This window comes from Ranitomeya imitator, chromosome 5 (genome assembly GCF_032444005.1).
Source record: "Ranitomeya imitator isolate aRanImi1 chromosome 5, aRanImi1.pri, whole genome shotgun sequence".
NCBI classification, from domain to species: Eukaryota; Metazoa; Chordata; class Amphibia; order Anura; family Dendrobatidae; genus Ranitomeya; species Ranitomeya imitator.
The window spans coordinates 47,859,180-47,878,485 of NC_091286.1; the positions used below are offsets into that span (position 1 = coordinate 47,859,180).

At 43.1% G+C, this 19,306-nt stretch overlaps 1 protein-coding gene across 1 annotated transcript in view; it reads right to left on the minus strand.

Moving 5' to 3' along the window:
• Positions 1 to 9,731: 9,731 nt before the first annotated feature.
• STPG4 (sperm-tail PG-rich repeat containing 4) overlaps positions 9,732 to 19,306 on the minus strand; it is a 110,126-nt gene continuing 100,551 nt past the window's right edge. The window contains exon 7 of the mRNA XM_069768640.1: positions 9,732 to 11,855. Coding sequence (XP_069624741.1) covers positions 11,739 to 11,855 — 117 coding nt within the window. The 3' untranslated portion in view covers positions 9,732 to 11,738. The remainder of the gene's footprint in view (positions 11,856 to 19,306) is intronic.

Genomic DNA, 19,306 nt, shown 5'->3' on the forward strand with positions numbered 1-19,306 from the left:
CGTGCTCAGGCACAGATAAATTAAACAGTCGACCTTTTGGGAATTTACTACCAGGAATCAAATCGATAGCACAATCACAATCCCTATGCGGAGGTAGGGTATCGGACTTGGGCTCATCAAATACATCCCGGTAATCAGACAAGAACTCAGGAACCTCAGAAGGGGTGGATGACGAAATAGTCAGAAATGGGACATCACCATGTACCCCCTGACAACCCCAGCTGGACACAGACATGGATTTCCAATCTAAAACTGGATTATGGACTTGTAGCCATGGCAACCCCAACACGACCACATCATGCAGATTATGCAACACCAGAAAGCGAATAACCTCCTGATGTGCAGGAGCCATGCACATGGTCAGCTGGGTCCAGTACTGAGGCTTATTCTTGGCCAAAGGCGTAGCATCAATTCCTCTCAATGGAATAGGACACTGCAAGGGCTCCAAGAAAAACCCACAACGCCTAGCATACTCCAAGTCCATCAAATTCAGAGCAGCGCCTGAGTCCACAAATGCCATGACAGAATACAATGACAAAGAGCAGATCAAGGTAACAGACAGAAGAAATTTTGACTGTACCGTACCAATGGTGGCAGACCTAGCGAACCGCTTAGTGCGCTTAGGACAATCAGAGATAGCATGAGTGAAATCACCACAGTAGAAACACAGCCCATTCAGACGTCTGTGTTCTTGCCGTTCAACTCTGGTCAAAGTCCTATCGCACTGCATAGGCTCAGGTTTAAGCTCAGGTAAGCACGGTGCAGCACGGTGGCGCAGTGGATAGTACTGCAGCCTTGCAGCGCTGGGGTCCTGGGTTCTAATCCCACCCAGGACAACATCTGCAAAGAGTTTGTATGTTCTCTCCGTGTTTGCGTGGGTTTCCTCCGGGTACTCCGGTTTCCTCCCACACTCCAAAGACATACTGATAGGGAATCTAGATTGTGAGCCCCATTGGGGACAGTGATGATAATGTGTGCAATCTGTAAAGCGCTGCGGAATATGTTAGCGCTATATAAAAATAAAGATTATTATTATTATTATTAGGTAATACCGCCAAATGGTGCACAGATTTACGCTCGCGCAAGCGTCGACCGATCTGAATGGCCAAAGACATAGACTCATTCAGACCAGCAGGCATAGGAAATCCCACCATGACATCCTTAAGGGCTTCAGAGAGACCTTTTCTGAAAATAGCTGCGAGCGCACCTTCATTCCACTGAGTGAGTACGGACCACTTTCTAAATTTCTGACAATATACCTCTATTTCATCCTGACCCTGACACAGAGCCAGCAAATTCTTCTCTGCCTGATCCACAGAATTAGGCTCATCGTACAGCAATCCGAGTGCCAGGAAAAATGCATCGATATTACTTAATGCAGGATCCCCTGGCGCAAGGGAAAATGCCCAGTCCTGAGGATCGCCACGCAAAAAAGAAATAACGATCCTAACTTGTTGAACTGGGTCACCAGAGGAGCGAGGTTTCAAAGCCAGAAATAGTTTACAATTATTTTTGAAACTCAGAAATTTAGTTCTGTCTCCAAAAAACAAATCAGGAATAGGGATTCTCGGTTCTAACATAGAATTCTGAACCACAAAGTATTGAATACTTTGTACTCTTGCCGTGAGCTGATCCACACATGAAGACAGACCTTTAATGTCCATAGCTACACCTGTGTCCTGAACCACCCAAATGTCTAGGGGAAAAAAAAGGCAAAACACAGTGCAAAGAAAAAAAAATGGTCTCAGAACTTCTTTTTTCCCTCTATTGAGAATCATTAGTACTTTTGGCCGCCAGTACTGTTATGAAAGGTAATTCAGTACCACAATGGACATAGAGGTCAGCACACATACAGTGACCTGGCAATAACCCAAAAAACAAGAACGAGCTCTGAGACGTGGGAACTCTGTTGACCGCAATCCCTAATCCTCTCCAACCACACTAAAGGCAGCCGTGGATTGCGCCTAACGCTGCCTATGCAACTCGGCACGGCCTGAGAAACTAGCTAGCCTGAAGATAGAAAATAAGCCTACCTTGCCTCAGAGAAATACCCCAAAGGAAAAGGCAGCCCCCACATATAATGACTGTGAGTTAAGATGAAAAGACAAACGTAGAGATGAAATAGATTTAGCAAAGTGAGGCCCAACTTTCTGAACAGAGCAAGGATAGGAAAGGTAACTTTGCGGTCAACACAAAACCCTACAAACACCACACAAAGGGGGCAAAAAGACCCTCTGTACCGAACTAACGGCACGGAGGTACACCCTCTGCATCCCAGAGCTTCCAGCAAGCAGTAAGAAACAAATTGACAAGCTGGACAGAAAAAAACAGCAAACAAATAGTAAAGAGGAACTTAGCTATGCAGAGCAGCAGGCCACAGGAACGATCCAGGAGGAAACAGGTCCAATACTAGAACATTGACTGGCGGCCAGGATCAAAGCACTAGGTGGAGTTAAATAGAGAAGCACCTAACGACTTCACCACATCACCTGAGGAAGGAAACTCAGAAGCCGCAGTACCACTTTCCTCCACCAACGGAAGCTCACAGAGAGAACCAGCCGAAGTACCACTTGTGACCACAGGAGGGAGCTCTGCCACAGAATTCACAACGGGGTCCCCTGTAAACTAACCAGTTAAAGCTAAGCAAACAGCTGTGAGCTTTAATTAATAGAACCTTTTGGGATATTGGTCGGCACTCCGTGTTCCAGTGTGGTGCTCATGGAGGAAGTATAAATAGGAAAGCAAAGAATCCCAGCACTCACGTATTGAGTAGTTGCTGTTTTATTGCAATCAAAGCAAATCCATAGACGTTTCAGCACATCCCGGGCTTTTATCAGTAATGATATGATATATGAATTAATGATAAAAGCCCAGGATCGGCTTACTTTGCCTTCTTTTGGGACATTGTCCCCTTTCCCAGATTAGTAACATCGGCTTCTAGCTGTGGGCTTTACCTCTGCTGGTTATCAAAATTACATGGGAGCCCACACCGTTTTTTTTAAATTTAATTCTTAATTTTACACATGATATACACAGCGGATGCTGAATACAACTCCCATCATTGTCACGCTCCGCTCAGGAAGACCAGGCAACAATGAACAGAGCTGTCTTCATAACCCAACACCTGGGAACAGCAAGAACTGCACCACTTTTTCCCAGGCGACGGTATTTGTCGTGCCGATGACACATGGATGTCATTTGTGTGTCATCAGTGTGCACATGTCTAAGACATTTTTTGCGGCTTGAGCTGCTGATAAAAAAACGGACATGTCTGCGGGTTTTTCATATGGACACATGGTGCGTGTGAAAAACCTGACATGTGCGCACCACCATTGAATACAGTGGTTGTGCATGTGTCCGTATTTGCGGTCCATAAAAAAAGGGACTGCATACAGACACAAAAACGGACGTGTGAAGGGGGCCTAATGTAGTCAGTGTACAGCTTGTATAACAGTGTTAATTTGCTGTGCCCTCTAAATAACTCATCATACAGCCATTAATGTCTAAACCGCTGGCAACAAAAGTGAGTGACGTATCTTCAGTGTTATCCAATTAAGAGATATAATCTAATATTTACAAAAATGTGAGGGGTTTACTCACTTTTGTCATGTACTGCATATACTATGCCACATGCTTATATGTACAGTATGCTGCTACAACTGTGAAAAAGAACCTGTGATTAGTGATGAGCGAGTATACTCGTTGCTTGGGCTTTACCGAACACGCTCAGGTGGTCTCCGAGTATTTGTTAGTGCTCGGAGATTTAGTTTTTGTTGACGCAGCTGCATGATTTATGGCTGCTAGACAGGCTGAATACATGTGGGGATTCCCTAGCAACCAGGCAACCCCCACATGTACTCAGGCTGGCTAGCAGCTGTAAATCATGCAGCTGCGTCAACAAAAACTAAATCTCCGAGCACTAACAAATACTCGGAGACCACCCGAACAATGAGTACACTCGCTCATCACTACTTGTGATCCAGATTAGATGTATGTGTGATGCAAGGGATTGCTCTTGTGTGCATCAATACATTATGAAGGAGAGATATGTCCAGGTCCTAACATGCCCAGGCAGGATGGCACTGGACAGAAGGAATGTCTGCAGAAATGGATGCAGTGTATAGAAAATGAACACACTGAGATGCTGCGTGAAATCCTGAGTCATTGGGAGTGTAAAGTTAGCACAAGCACTTCTGCCTATGGCCCCTGGATGTGTACAGAGAGCTGTAGGCTGTGGCACTGGCAGGGACAATATTTGCATGACAGGTAGCTACTAAGTGGGGTGTGCACTACTCGCCGATTCGTGTGCCAGGTCGGGGTCAAAGAGGAGCATGGAAGGAGCTCCATCCTGCACTGCCCCATGAGGAAGAGATGACCCCACCATTACAGAACGTGGATGTGAAGTTTCATCACAGAGGGAAGCATACAACTGTGAGCAAGAATTATATCAGATGACAGGGTGAAAAATAGCTGCTAGAAGATCCCTAAACGACCAGGGGTATTTCCGTTTTTTTCCCCTTCTTCCCAGAGCCATAACTTTTTATTTTTGGGTCAATATGGCCATGTGAGGGCTTGTTTTTTTTGCAGGACAAGTTGTACTTATGAACAAAACCATTGATTTTAATGTATCATGTACTGGAAAATGGGAAAAGAAATTTCAAGTGCTGTGAAATTGCAAAAAAAAGTGCAATTCCACAGTTAGTTTTTTTTTTTTTTTACCATGTTCGCTAAATGCTAAAACTGACCGGCCATTATGATTCTCCAGGTCATTATGGGTTCACAGACACCAAACAGGTCTAGGTTTTTTTTATTTACGCGGTGAAGAAATATCCCAAATCTGTAAAAAAAAAAAAAAAAAAAACATGAATTTTCCGAGACTTATAGCGACTCCATTTTTCGTGATCTGGGGCTGGGTGAGAACTTATTTTTAGGATGTTTTTATTGATATGATTTTGATGTAGATACGATCTTTTTTTTTGCAATGTAGCGGTGACTAAAAAAAGTAATTCTGGTGTTTTGAATATTTTTCTTGTTAGTGTGGAAGGAAAATAAAGATAAAATTCAGTAATTGTGCTATTTTAAGGCGCCAGTAAATCCATAAGCACTAAGGTTAGCATAGATCAATTTCCTCTCGCTGCTTGTGCGCATAATTTCATTTCCGTTACCATCCTACTGTGTATAAAGTAATTAAAATAAAAATACATGAAGTGTCTCATTGCCAGGGCTGCTGTCCCTCAAGGCGGTGGTTGCTGTGGTAACCAGGTAAAACAAGAGCGTATGCATTCTACAGCGATATTGTATTTTAAAGGAGCAGCGTCACCAATAAAGACCCCCCAGTTATATCACTGCTCATTAATGAAAATCAGTCCCCCTGACTCCATATTTTTGCATAACTCCTGTTTATTGATAAATGGCAGAATCATCGCCAAAATCAAAATTTGCTAAAAGGTCCGTACTCCGCAGTAGTAAAGGGGTTTTGTTCACTGGGCGTTCTTTCACTAAGACATAGCAGCCGCATGGTCGACCTTAACATGTGCCACATTTGTTTTTCCCCAACTTTTATTAATATTCAACTTTTGACATTATATGAATAGTGCTCACTCATAAATTACAGAAAGAATATCAATGCCTTGTAATCATTAGGATAGATGTAATAAAAAATAAACACAGCCGAAAAACAAAGAATGAAACATCTGCATGTCACTAAAACTTTCAATACTATTACTTAAAGGGACCTTGTCGCTAGGCTTTTGCTCCTCTATCTGAGAGCAGCACAATGGAGGGGCAGAGTCCTGCAGAAGACAGGGATTGTATCAAAATGACAGCAAGCAGCCCAGTAAGTGACACATTGCTGGAATCAGGGTCTCTGCCCCTACATTATGCTTTTTTCATGTTACATAGCAAAAACCTCCCTTTAACTAAGAGCACATAGCGGCGGACATTTGTGTCATGTCTAATTACCGGTTGGTTATACTGTGGCATATAGCATTGACCACAGTCACTAGGAGATGCTGCTTTGTAAAGTTTACAATAGTAATGACAAACTGTAGTTAGTAGAAATGGCAACCATGGACAAACCAACAAACGACGGTCTTATCTTGTGCAAACTCTTCCTGCTCATACATTATGTGGCAATTTCTGGTTGCAGTTGAAAAGTAAAAACAAACAAACACTTATGAAGGTTTTATTACTTGTCATATGTCTAGAGATGGATCACTGACCTGCACAAAGTACGGTCCATGGGCCACATCCGGCCCTCTGACTGTGACAGTCCAACCCGCAGACCAAGACATCCAAAGGGCTGAAAACACTGGCCCATGGGCCGGACCATATGGCTGCCCTCCCCCATCCGGCGTCCCGATATCACCCCTATCCGCATCCTCAGGATATACTCTGTATAGAGAGGCTTGTGAGGTCTCATACGCTATATAGAGAGACTATGTGAGGGCGCACACTGTATATAGAGAGGCTATGTGAGGGAGCACACTGTATATAAAGAGGCTATGTGAGGGCTCATACGCTATATAGAGAGACTATGTGAGGGCGCACACTGTATATAGAGAGGCTATGTGAGGGCGCACACTGTATATAGAGAGGCTATGTGAGGGCTTATACTCTATAAAGAGGCTATGTGAGGGCTCATACGCTATATAGAGAGACTATGTGAGGGCGCACACTGTATATAGAGAGGCTATGTGAGGGCGCACACTGTATATAGAGAGGCTATGTGAGGGCACACACTGTATATAGAGAGGCTATGTGAGGGCACACACTGTATATAGAGAGGCTATGTGGGGGCGCACACTGTCTATAGATAGGCTGTATGAGGGCTTATACTCTATAAAGAGGCTATGTGAGGGCTCATACTCTATATAGAGGAGCTATGTGAGGGCTCATCTACTATATAATTGTCTAAGGGTCACTTCAGTCTTTCTGTCCCGGATATTCATTGGTCGCGGCCTCTGTCTGTCATGGAATCAAAGTCACTGATTGGTAGTGGCAAAACGCCCACGACCATTCAGCGACGGGCACAGTCCGGCGGCAACATGGCCGCTCCTTCCTCCCCACAGTCAGTGCCCGCACCGTACTCCCCTCCAGTCAGCGCTCACACAGGGTTTATGGCAGCGCTAATGGACCGCGTTATGCCGCGGTGTAACGCACTCCATTTACGCTGCAATTAACCCTGGGTGACCAAATTTTTTTACTATTGATGCTGCCTATGCAGCAGCAATAGTAAAAAGATCTAATCTTAAAAATAATAAAAAAAAAATAAAAATCATCATACACTCACCTTTCGGCACCTTTCCCGCTCCTCCGGTGACAGGTCCATGCATTCCGATCTCGCAAAATGATGACGTAGCGGTCTCTCGAGACCGCTACTTCATCATCTCGCGAGACCGCAATGCACTCTTGAGACCGGAGCGCACGAGGAGCGTTGGTAAACGCTTTCTGGATCCAGGGGCCAACGGAAGGTGAGTATATAACTATTTTTTATTTTAATTCTTTTTTTTAACACGGATATGATGCCCACATTGCTATATACTATGTGGGCTGTGCAAAATACTACGTGGACTGGGCAATATACTACGTGCGCTGGGCAATATACTACGTGCGCTGGGCAATATACTACGCGGGCTGCGCAATATACAACGTGGGCTGGGCAATATACTACGCGGGCTGTGCAATATACTACGTGACTGGCCAATATACTACGTGACTGGGCAATATACTACGTGACTGCGCAATATACTACGTGACTGGGCAATATACAATGTGGCTGGGCAATATACTACGTGGCTGGGCAATATACGATGTGGCTGGGCAACATAGTATGTGACAGGGCAATATACTACGTGACTGGGCAATATAATACGTGACTGGGCAATATAGTACCTGACTGGGCAATATACTACGTGGCTGGGCAATATACTATGTGGCTGGGCAATATACTACGTGGCAATATACTATGTGGCTGGGCAATATACTACGTGGCTGGGCAATATACTACGCGGGCTGGGCAATATACTACGTACGCTGGGCAATATACTATGTGCGCTGGGCAATATACTATGTGCGCTGGGCAATATACTACGTGACTGGCCAATATACTACGTGACTGGGCAATATACTACGTGACTGGGCAATATACTATGTGGCTGGGCAATAAACTACGTGACTGGCCAATATACTACGTGACTGGGCAATATACTACGTGACTGGGCAATATACAATGTGGCTGGGTAATATACTACGTGGCTGGGCAATATACTATGTGGCTGGGCAATATAGTATGTGACTGGGCAATATACTACGTGACTGGGCAATATACTACGTGACTGGGCAATATACAATGTGGCTGGGCAATATACTACGTGGCTGGGCAATATACTATGTGGCTGGGCAATATAGTATGTGACTGGGCAATATAGTACGTGACTGGGCAATATACTACGTGACTGGCCAATATACTACGTGACTGGGAAATATACTACGTGACTGGGCAATATACTACGTGACTGGGCAATATACTATGTGACTGGGCAATATACTACGTGGCTGGGCAATATACTACGTGGCTGGGCAATATACTACGTGACTGTGCAATATACTACGTGACTGTGCAATATACAATGTGGCTGGGCAATATACTATGTGACTGGGCAATATACTACGTGACTGGGCAATATACTACGTGACTGTGCAATATACTACGTGACTGGGCAATATACTACGTGACTGTGCAATATACTACGTGACTGTGCAATATACTACGTGACTGGGCAATATACAATGTGTTTGGGCAATATACTACGTGGCTGGGCAATATAGTATGTGACTGGGCAATATACTACGTGGCTGGGCAATATAGTATGTGACTGGGCAATATACTACGTGGCTGGGCAATATAGTATGTGACTGGGCAATATACTACGTGGCTGGGCAATATACTACGTGGCTGTGCAATATACTACGTGGCTGGGCAATATACTACATGGCTGGGCAATATACTACGTGGGCTGTGCAATATACTACGTGGACATGCATATTCTAAAATACCCTATGCATTAGAATCGGGCCACCATCTAGTACTCTATAAATAGGCTATATGAGGGTTCATACTCTATATAGAGAGGCCATGTGAGGGCACACACTGAATATAGATAGGCCATGTGAGTGCTCATACTCTATATAGAGAGGCCATGTGAGGGCTCATACTCATATATGAGGGCTCATATAGAGGAGCTATGTGAATACACTGAATATAGGGAGGCTGACAGCTCATACTGTATATCCAGAGGCGATGTGAGGGAGCATGCAGTATATAAAGGGGCTATATTGTGTATAGGGAGGCTATATTGAGGCTAATACTGAATAGAGGTGACTGAGTGAAGGCTCACACTGTATATAGGGGGCTCATGCTGTATATAGGGGGCGTCAGCATACTTATTATTATTTTGTATCAATATTAATTGCATCACTTAATAATATGTTAATATTAACACTGAGCAGAATTAATTTCAGCCTATTGGTTCGGCCTCCACAACAATCACGGTCTCATGTGGCCTCTCGGGAATATTAATTGCCCACCTCTGATGGAGGTATATAGATGTAGATGTCTGCTCCTCAGTAATCCATGTCTTTCTGTGGAATTAGTTCATTATTAGAAGAAATAAAGTTGCCAGTAGATAAAAACATAAAGTAATATATAATATAATGTAACCGACTCCAAATTAATTCTTTAATTTTTTTATTTAAATTTTGTTTTTAAAGACAACAGCAAAATAGAGACCTGAAGAATAGTTCTCTCTCAGCGTTGGTGCTTAGTGACATGGGGATAGCATTTGTACTTCCTTTCACTGTATTGTAGTCTAAGCTTTCTTTTAACCTTTTTTTATGATTATAGCTATTTTCTTACAAAGACGGATAAGAATTTGTGGAAAGCCAGATAAAACCAGAATTTAAATAGATAAGTGGATAAGGGACTGTCCACCCGAAGGTAGCACTCTGACAATTTTCTTATTATCTACCCTCTTAACCATAGTGATTATGTGCACAGTGCACGCATTAGTATACTTTCTGACTTCTGCCTCCATCCATTCCCTGCACCGTTTCGCCCCTCTTCTGCACCGTTTCGCCCCTCTTCTGCACCATGTGACCGGAGTTCTATCTTCTTTTTTGAATGAATGTCATTTTCTCAGTATAAGTTTATAAGATCACTGATGTAAGTTTCCTAAACGTAACATTGAGAAATTGACGTCTGGTCGACAAAGAAGTCAAAACTGCAGTCATGTGGTGCAGAAAACGTTTGGGACGGTGCGGAGGATGAACAGAGAAAGGCGGCATTCGGTAAGGATTTTAATACATGGAGTAGTTAATAAAGACATGAAGAAGATAATAAAACATAAAATTCTGAATGAATGCAGTTGCCCATAGGGGGAGCTCAAAAGCTTTGTGCATTCTGTTTATTAAAGGGAATCTGTCAGCAGTTTTTTCTATGTAATCTGGCAGCAGCATGATATAGGGGCTAAGCCCTGATTCCAGCGATGTGTCACTTAATAAGCTGTGTGCTGCTATTTCAATCAAATCAGTGGAAATTATCACTACAGGACTAGGTGTCTCGTGTCTCCTTGTCGACTGCTCTGCGTAACCCCGTTCTTGTCCACTGATTAGCAGCTGTCTGTCAACGTACACTGGACACAAAAAGCCGCCAATCCGTGGTGTGGGAGGGGTTATACTGGGATCAGCATTCTGAGCTCTGCTATATATGCAGCAGAGAAAACTGTGTGTCAAAATGACAATATGCAGACCAGTGAGTAACAAGAAGCTGGAATTAGGGTCTCAGCCCCTACATCATGCTTCTCTCAGATTAGTATGCTGTAGTAAGTGCATCTCGGCTCCCTCTAGTGGTGACTGCAGGGAGCCACAATATTATCTCTTACTTTATTGGCGAGTAGAAGTTCTTAAACTCCTTATCCGACGGCTATTAAGATATAAAATTGATCACCAATAAAATGTACAATTTTTTTTTTTACCAAACAAATTAGCATTTCACTTTTGGTAAACTATCTGATCACTATCAGTACAGTAATGAAGGATGCGTGCGTGGCTGCAATCTATCCGGGCCTACTGGTATAATATAGAAAACAATCTCCTGTTCTCACTATTAACAACTTGCTGTAAATTGACCTATTCTGTGCCTCCATCAGTCTCCCGAGAGCAAGAGGATATTGACTTGTTAACCCATAAATGCCTAAAGGCAAGCTATAGTTTTTCACATGTCTTTTGGATACTCATATATGAATGATTTCAGCTGCATATTTAAAATACAAGGGTCTCCCAAAAACCCCGCAGTAAGTGTAAGGCAAAACCAGGAGTGGAACAATCAGAGGGAAAGTATAATAGAAACATATGCACCACTTCTGGATTTATCGCCCACTCCTGGTTTTGGCTACAAATACTGATGTAAAATACTGACCAAATACTGCTAGTGTGAACGTTGCTGACGGCCATGAGTTGCATCCGTAATACAGGTGTATAATACAGGTGTATAATACAAGTGTATAATACAGGTGTATAAATGCACCCCCAATCCACCTATGTGACCAGACACATTCGGAATGACTTGCCGTGTGCTGCCGCCAGCTATAGGCTGCTACATACAAAGCATCCTAGAATTTTAGAAGCAAAATCCGTTTAATAGAAAGAAGCAGATCTAATTATGTTCCATGATTCACAGCTTAAAAGTCAAATGAATTACGGAAGAAGATGCCGTGCATGCGACCCATTTTGGCAACGGTGGGTGGCTGTTTCGGTAACTGTCTCGTTGGATCATATGTTCCTGGGCCGGGAGTTTTCTAAAATAAGAAGAAAGAAAATTTGAGTTAAGTGATCCGAACAGCAGCACAAACGCTTGAGAAAGCACAGGGATCTGAAGAACATGTGGCTCTATCCAGGCTAAATGAAGTGACTGGAGATGAGTTTCATTAGTTCCCATGATAGAATACATTGTTTCCTCTGTGGCTTTTAACGTTTTGCTGCAGGCTTGGTCCTCGCCTTATGTACTCTTATGCAGGAACACCTAGACAGAAGCTTTTCCATCATGTTATATAATCCAGATATTCGCTGTGTGTCAGGGTTTGTGGAGAAAGAATAGATTATATATCAATATTTTTCGGTTATTTCCATTTTGTATTTTTCCATAGTAAATATGAGAACTTTACAGCTTATTTATCATTTGCTTATATATTACACGCTCACACATATGGAAAGTGATCCAGGCAGCTCTCCTCACATGCCCGTTTTAATAATTCCAGATAACTCAGCTATGGTGGCCTTTTCTCTACTATTCCTCCTGGAAATGTTTGAATTAGTTGACAACTGGGCATTACCATGCCTCCCATTAATAGGACATGCCTCTGTAAAATCCAGCAATCAGTATTGAGTGGTAAACTTTATAGTGAAACAGCTATGAATAAGGGTTGATAACCCGAAACGCGTAAGCTTAAGGATCCTTAATCTTTTTTTATCATATTTTTAAATTGGACGGTAAAAGTTATGTTTTAACATTTTCTCACTTCTCATGGACCCTTCTTTTGTTTGTAGGGACACTCCCTATTTACACACCCGATTGCCAATTTTTTATTGATAGGTTTCCAAGAGGAATAGCTGCATGCAGCCTACTGGCCCTCTTTAATGTGGCTTCTCCTTGCTAAAGGCCCCCACTTACTAGCCCTTTTATTTGTGTATTCCCCATACTACAGGCCCCCGGTACAAATGGAAGGGGTTGTCCAGTACTTTTATATCGATGATATACTTAGGTCATCAATATCAGATCGTGGGGGAGCAACACCTGGCACCCCGGCCTATGAGCTGTTTTCGGTGCCGGCGGCAGCTAGACATGATCAGTTGCGGTGCTGCACAGCATTGGCTGCGGCCGGGTACTACGCATCCTCTGACATCGGAAGGATCAACAAACAGTCTAGCGTGCATGGAGACCTTATGGCTGTTTTCCAACAGTGGAGAGAAGAATCCAACCATTGGAACGATTCTTTTGTTTGATGGATGGCTAAGCCTCTACTAGAGATATCTGGCAGTGGCTCTCTCACAGAGAACGCAGGAGCATTTTGCCGTGCCATGCCATCATGTACATGGGGCATCGGGAGAGGTAAATGTCGGCCAACAGCTATCTTATATGTTTGTGGGCCTAAACGTTCATTTTCATCATTATATGTGAGGCCATTAAGTGATATTTTTCTTTTTCTCACTGATTTTTTTTTTAGTAATCTGTACTTTATAATAATACTTCTGCCCTCGCACAGAAATCAGCTCTACATGCATTTGACCTCATGGTGAGCCTTTGAGGGGCTTGTGCTTATACACGGAAGACAATCTAAAGAGGCAGAGCAGCAGGGAAGAGAAAGATAGCAGAAGCATGAGCCAATGATTAGGCAGGGGGCGTGTCTCAGACTACCTCAGGCTTCCTGTAAGCACTGGAGCTAAACTGTAGTCACAGACCACAGCTCTGCCCTAACAGAACTGAGCTGGAAAGCAGCAAGCACAGAAAATAAATATCATGTACAGTGGGTCTTCAGAATTATTTTGGACTGGTGTACCAAAGAAACCCTAGTCTATGTTAATGTCACGCACAGTGTAGGACAGACCAAGTGCAACACAAAGGGATAAGGGGTAGGGGGTCCAATGCTAGGGAAGCGGGGAGTGGAGACCCCTAGGCAGATCTAACTTCACCCTGACTGCTGTAAGAGACCCTAAATAGGTTCCGCACCTATCGCCGAGCAGGATACCTAGTTCCTGCCAGGCCCTAACGGTAAGCCCTGCTTAGGGAAGGAAGGGGTGTTTGCTGGTCGAACCCCACTAACACTAAAGACAGTCAGGATTCACAAAACAAGGGGAAACTTAGCTGTAGTAGACTCAGAGAGAAACACTGTCGACTTTCAAACTCCAAAGAGGACGCTAGCCGACTGCTGCAGCTCCAAGCCTCAACAGGGAAGTGCAAATAGAAAATAGCACCAGCACCTCCCAACAGGAAGTCGGGAGTTACAAACACCCAGATCCAGGTGACACCATTAAGTCCGGGGAAGGTGGTCACTAGTCTGCAAGGCCAACCGTTGAGACCTTCTGCAGCCAGATGCAGTGCGACTGTCTGCAGCTTCTGACACACCCGTGACAGTTACGGTAATTGCACAAACTGAAATGGCCGATAACAGAAAATAAAATATTGCATTCAATTTTATTGATCTACATAAGATACAAAGTATTTACTGCCTTGTATTATTGAGTTTAGTTCATATTCTGTCTAGTAACATGACTTTCACTAATATATCAGTACACACCCCTGTACTGGAGGTAACATGTCATTCACCATTACTGATAACATTTACCTGGCGCTTCCCACATGTTTAATATGACACATGAAAAGTGGAACTGCAGCTTTCCTTTAAGTAACTAATGATACACAAGAGAGTGAGTCACCAAAGAAAGAAGTCTATATTTGGCTCTGTCTCTTGTACTACTATGTAATAACAACTAATACTAAGGGCAATGAAGCCGCAGGCTGGAAATAAATTCCCGTTGAGAAATCCAGCTCCTTTGCTGACACGGGCGGAGATGATCAGAGGTAAAATAAAAATAGCAACTCTCCCCCTTGTCTCCATAATGTGATAAAGAGCATGCGGTCGCTGGGTTATAGGAGTTTCAGTTTGCTACATTTTCTCTCTATATCTATGGAAATGACAATAAAAGTATTGGTGAAGTTGTTTGTTTTTGGAGTTTAGGTCCAAAAATAAATTTTTACATCTATTTATAATTTTATTTTTTTTGTATAAATATTTTGATTGTGGATTTTATTCCAGTATTTTTAATAGTTTTAAAAGTGATTGTCCAAGTTCAACTCTAATTCCATTAACCCTTAGAAAATTACAACAAAAATACAACAACCCTAGAGACTTCAACTGTGAATGTTCCATATCACTATATAATACAGAGGTAACAAGCACAAAAAGTATCAGACATGACAAAGCAACTCATAATTCAGTGTATCAACCAAGGGGAGTGAGGGTCCTGCTCACTAGAGCTCTTAATCTATGACTAAATAGGGCTGACATCAATGGTAAAAAGTGAAGTGCCTGTATTGTATGGCTCAATCACTAGGATAATGAATAAGGTTATATATGTAAAGCTGCATGAACCGGTCACAAGCCAGTATCTGTCTATGTCCATATACAAAGTGCATGATATGTGTCTAAGGAAAGTTTGGGAACAGATGAAGGAAGGGAACAGATTCTGGGGAAACTGGGAGTAGTTAGATTAGTAAGGTGGTGTAATAGATCTACCCTAAAAAGATGTGGTTTTTAGGGTTCTCTTAAAACTGAGAATTAACTTGATTTTCTGGGTGCATTGAAGAGAACAGGTGCAGCATGAGAAAAGTTTTGGAAAACAGGAGTTGGGTGGTTCAGGTTAGGGAAGGTGTTAAAGTCAAAACAAAAGAAAGTAAAAACCGCACCCTTTTCTTTATAGATTGAAGGTCTCAGTGGACAGAAGGGTGCACGTCCAAAACCAGGGAGCCCATCCCGGACAGTACCAAGACCACAAAGAACAAAAAGACAGCGCCACAATGTGACTTGATAAAGGTCTGTTGACTGAAACGTCGCTACAGGAGGCAGAATAAATGTAAGCTCTTATTTTTTCACCATCCATTGTGGCGCTGTCTTTTTTGTTCTTTGTGGTTTGGGAAGGTGTTAGTCTTAATAATAATAATAATAATAATAATAATATTAGATCATTAGGAAAATGGAGAGAAAGGATAAGGTAGTAGACAGAGATGAAGAGGAGATTTTGGGGGTGGTTCAGAGCTGTGGCAAGTTTTAGGGGTGACTGTGATGTTTACGTAGTACTCTGTATCAGATGGGCAATCAGTGCAATGACTGGCACAGGGTGGAAGCATTAGTGTAACAGCTGGACAAAAATATGATCCTGGCTGCTGCATTCTGCATAAACTGGAGAGGGCAGAGTTTAGTGAGAGGAAGACCAATTAGCAGTGAGTTGCAGTAATTAAAATGAGAGTGGATCAGAGCAACACTAAAGGTACCGTCACATTAAGTGACGCTGCAGCGATCTAGACAACGATGTCGATCGCTGCAGCGTCGCTGTTTGGTCGCTGGAGAGCTGTCACACAGACAGCTCTCCAGCGACCAACGATGCCGAAGTCCCCGGGTAACCAGGGTAAACATCGGGTTACTAAGTGCAGGGCCGCGCTTAGTAACCCGATGTTTACCCTGGTTACCATTGTAAATGTAAAAAAAAAACAAACACTACATACTTACATTCCGGTGTCTGGTCACGTCCCTCGCCTTCAGCTTCCCGCACTGACTGAGCGCCGGCCGTAAAGCATTGCTTTGCTTTACGGCCGGCCGGTGCTCACAGTCAGTGCGGGAAGCTGAAGGCGAGGGACGTGACCAGACACCGGAATGTAAGTATGTACTGTTTTTTTTTTTACATTTACAATGGTAACCAGGGTAAACATCGGGTTACTAAGTGCGGCCCTGCGCTTAGTAACCCGATGTTTACCCTGGTTACCAGTGAAGACATCGCTGGATCGGCGTCACACACGCCGATCCAGCGATGTCAGCGGGAGATCCAGCGACGAAATAAAGTCCTGGACTTTCCCCAGCGACCAACGATCTCCCAGCAGGGGCCTGATCGTTGGTCGCTGTCACACATAACGATTTCGTTAACGATATCGTTGCTACGTCACAAAAAGCAACGATATCGTTAACGATATCGTTATGTGTGACGGTACCTTAAGAGTTTTCTAGCCAGACAAGGACAGATTCTAGCACTAGAGATGATGAAATTATGCATAAGAAAATCATTTCTTAATAATTTTTTTAATATTTCATACTCTGACAAATACAAAGACATTTTTTGGATTCAATTTGTACAAATCTAGCAAATTGATAGTCAGCCGGCTGCCAGTTTTTGAGAGCTGGGAAGAGGTTAAAATATTACAATACTCACCTGTCCTAAGCCGTCACCTCTCCCTATGCCGACACCACAATTCTCGAATCCTTCACAATGCTCTACCGTTTTTCCAGTGCACAGACCTGTGATTAGCCTCACACAGTCAGTGGACTCAGAATCATGAGGTGTATTGCCCTCCATATGACCTTATGAGGCCAGTCTTCGGCTTAAGTGCTTGAAGAACCGAAGACTGGCAATGGAGGACCTCAAAGCTGCAGCTATGTCATTAAGAGAGGTAAGGAGGACTGAAGACAGGTGAGTAAGATTTATTTTATCCTTTTTTAACCCTTTCTTTCCCTTCTGATTATCATGCTTTCAAGGCTGGAAAAATAAACCTCCAGAGTATAATAAATGACTTTTCATGTCAATCAAGGCACTGTGATTTGAGCTCATTTCATTAGGACTTAATGGATTCTGTCAGCCCCATCAAGCAAATCTTCCCCAATCGCCCCAATGGAATTTTAGGATATTTACTCATCTATAATTGACACCATTTTGTGTACATATACACTGTGGCCAATATACAACATATATGTATTCACTATGCGCAGCGCACTGCAGTCAATGAATTCATGAATTCCACTACTGCTACAAAAAAAAATAAAAAATGAATGACTCAGTCGCTCAGATGACTGTTTTCTATGGACATTTTCTATCCATGTTTTTCATAGACAGAAATCCATATCCACTACAGTGTATGTAGCTGTTCAGATGCATGCGTTCTCTTGCAGAACGAGCGGCCAACAAAACAAAATCAAAGACAAGTGCAATTTTTATCAAAGTCATGGATCAAGCTCCCCAATGCAGGTTTATTAGTCCTAAAATCCATAACCGAACAATGATGAAAAACGGTTTGTTTTTTTGTGTATAAGAAAAATCAGTGACCAGCGACAAGGTGATCTCAAGTAGACTGAAACTAAACTCTAATGACTCACCTCTCTATGAGCCCAGCAAGGTCTCAAATAAACTAGGGGAAAGCAATATGATCCAGCTTAGTTCTAATTAAAACCTGTCTGGGAAATACGGGTGGATAAGGATGTAGAGCCCAGGGGGCCGACTAGACCCCCAATGCACAATGCAATAAAATAGCACATAGAGAAGTGAGTGATTAGAGCTTAGGGTCCATCCTTTTGAGGTCACCTTGTCGCTGGCGTACTGCTTATACATTTTTTGTACCTCACTTTTTAAGTGTCTAGCAATAGTGGAATTCCTTAGAAATGAGCAGATCGATCAGCAAAGAGTGTTGAAATTGAGTAGAATTTTCTGAAATCCAGTTCCACTCGAATTCAAATAATCTACAATAGAATTAGCAAAGATCAGCAGAAAAAAATAAGGAAAAATACCCAAAGCCATTTTACACATGCTGCACACTCAGTGAGCGGGCTAATGGCATATGGCGCAGCAGCGTGGGCTTTCCCCATAACAATCCGATTGTATGGTGCAGCATAGCCAAACAGAAGGGCTATCACAGGCAGTAAAAAAACATAGGGGCCAACCAAGGAAAGCCATTTTATGACTGTACTCTGTAGGGATAGGAGGACTCAGAGCACACAGCAAAGAAATAGATAGAAAAAGACCCAACATGATTGTGGTGTCCTTCTTCAGTACTAATGTACCAGATTGAAAATATGAGTGTTAGGCTACTTTCACACTAGCGTCGGACTCGGCCCGTCGCAGTGCGTCGGGCCGACGTACCGACGTTAGCAGTGAATGCGCCGCACAATGGGGGCAGCGGATGCATTTTTCCAGCGCATCCGCTGCCCTATTGTGAGGTGCGGGGAGGTGGGGGCGGAGTTCCAGCCGCGCATGCGCGGTCGGAAATGGCGGACCGTCGGCAGCAAAAAACGTTATATGTAACGTTTTTTGCTCCCGGCGGTCCGCCACAACACGGCGCGACCGTCGCACGACGGTTGCGACGTGTGTCAATGCGTCGCAATGCGTCGCTAATGTTAGTCTATGGGGCAAAAACACATCCTGCAGACAACTTTGCAGGATGCGTTTTTTCCCCATAAACAACGCATTGCGACGTATTGAAAAAAACGCCAGTGTGAAAGTAGCCTAAGTCTCAGGATGTGATTTTGAAACACGACAACAACAGCACCCTAATATCTTTTGTTTTTTTGTGCTTTCACACAGGGCAAGCAAGCAAAGTTAGTATGAAACCACTTATTGCAGATTTGCAACTAAATCAAAATTCTGAAATCAAGACTTATTTGTGTTTGCAAATCAAAGTAAAATTTCTGTTTTGAGATGCTCCACTAATTATTCT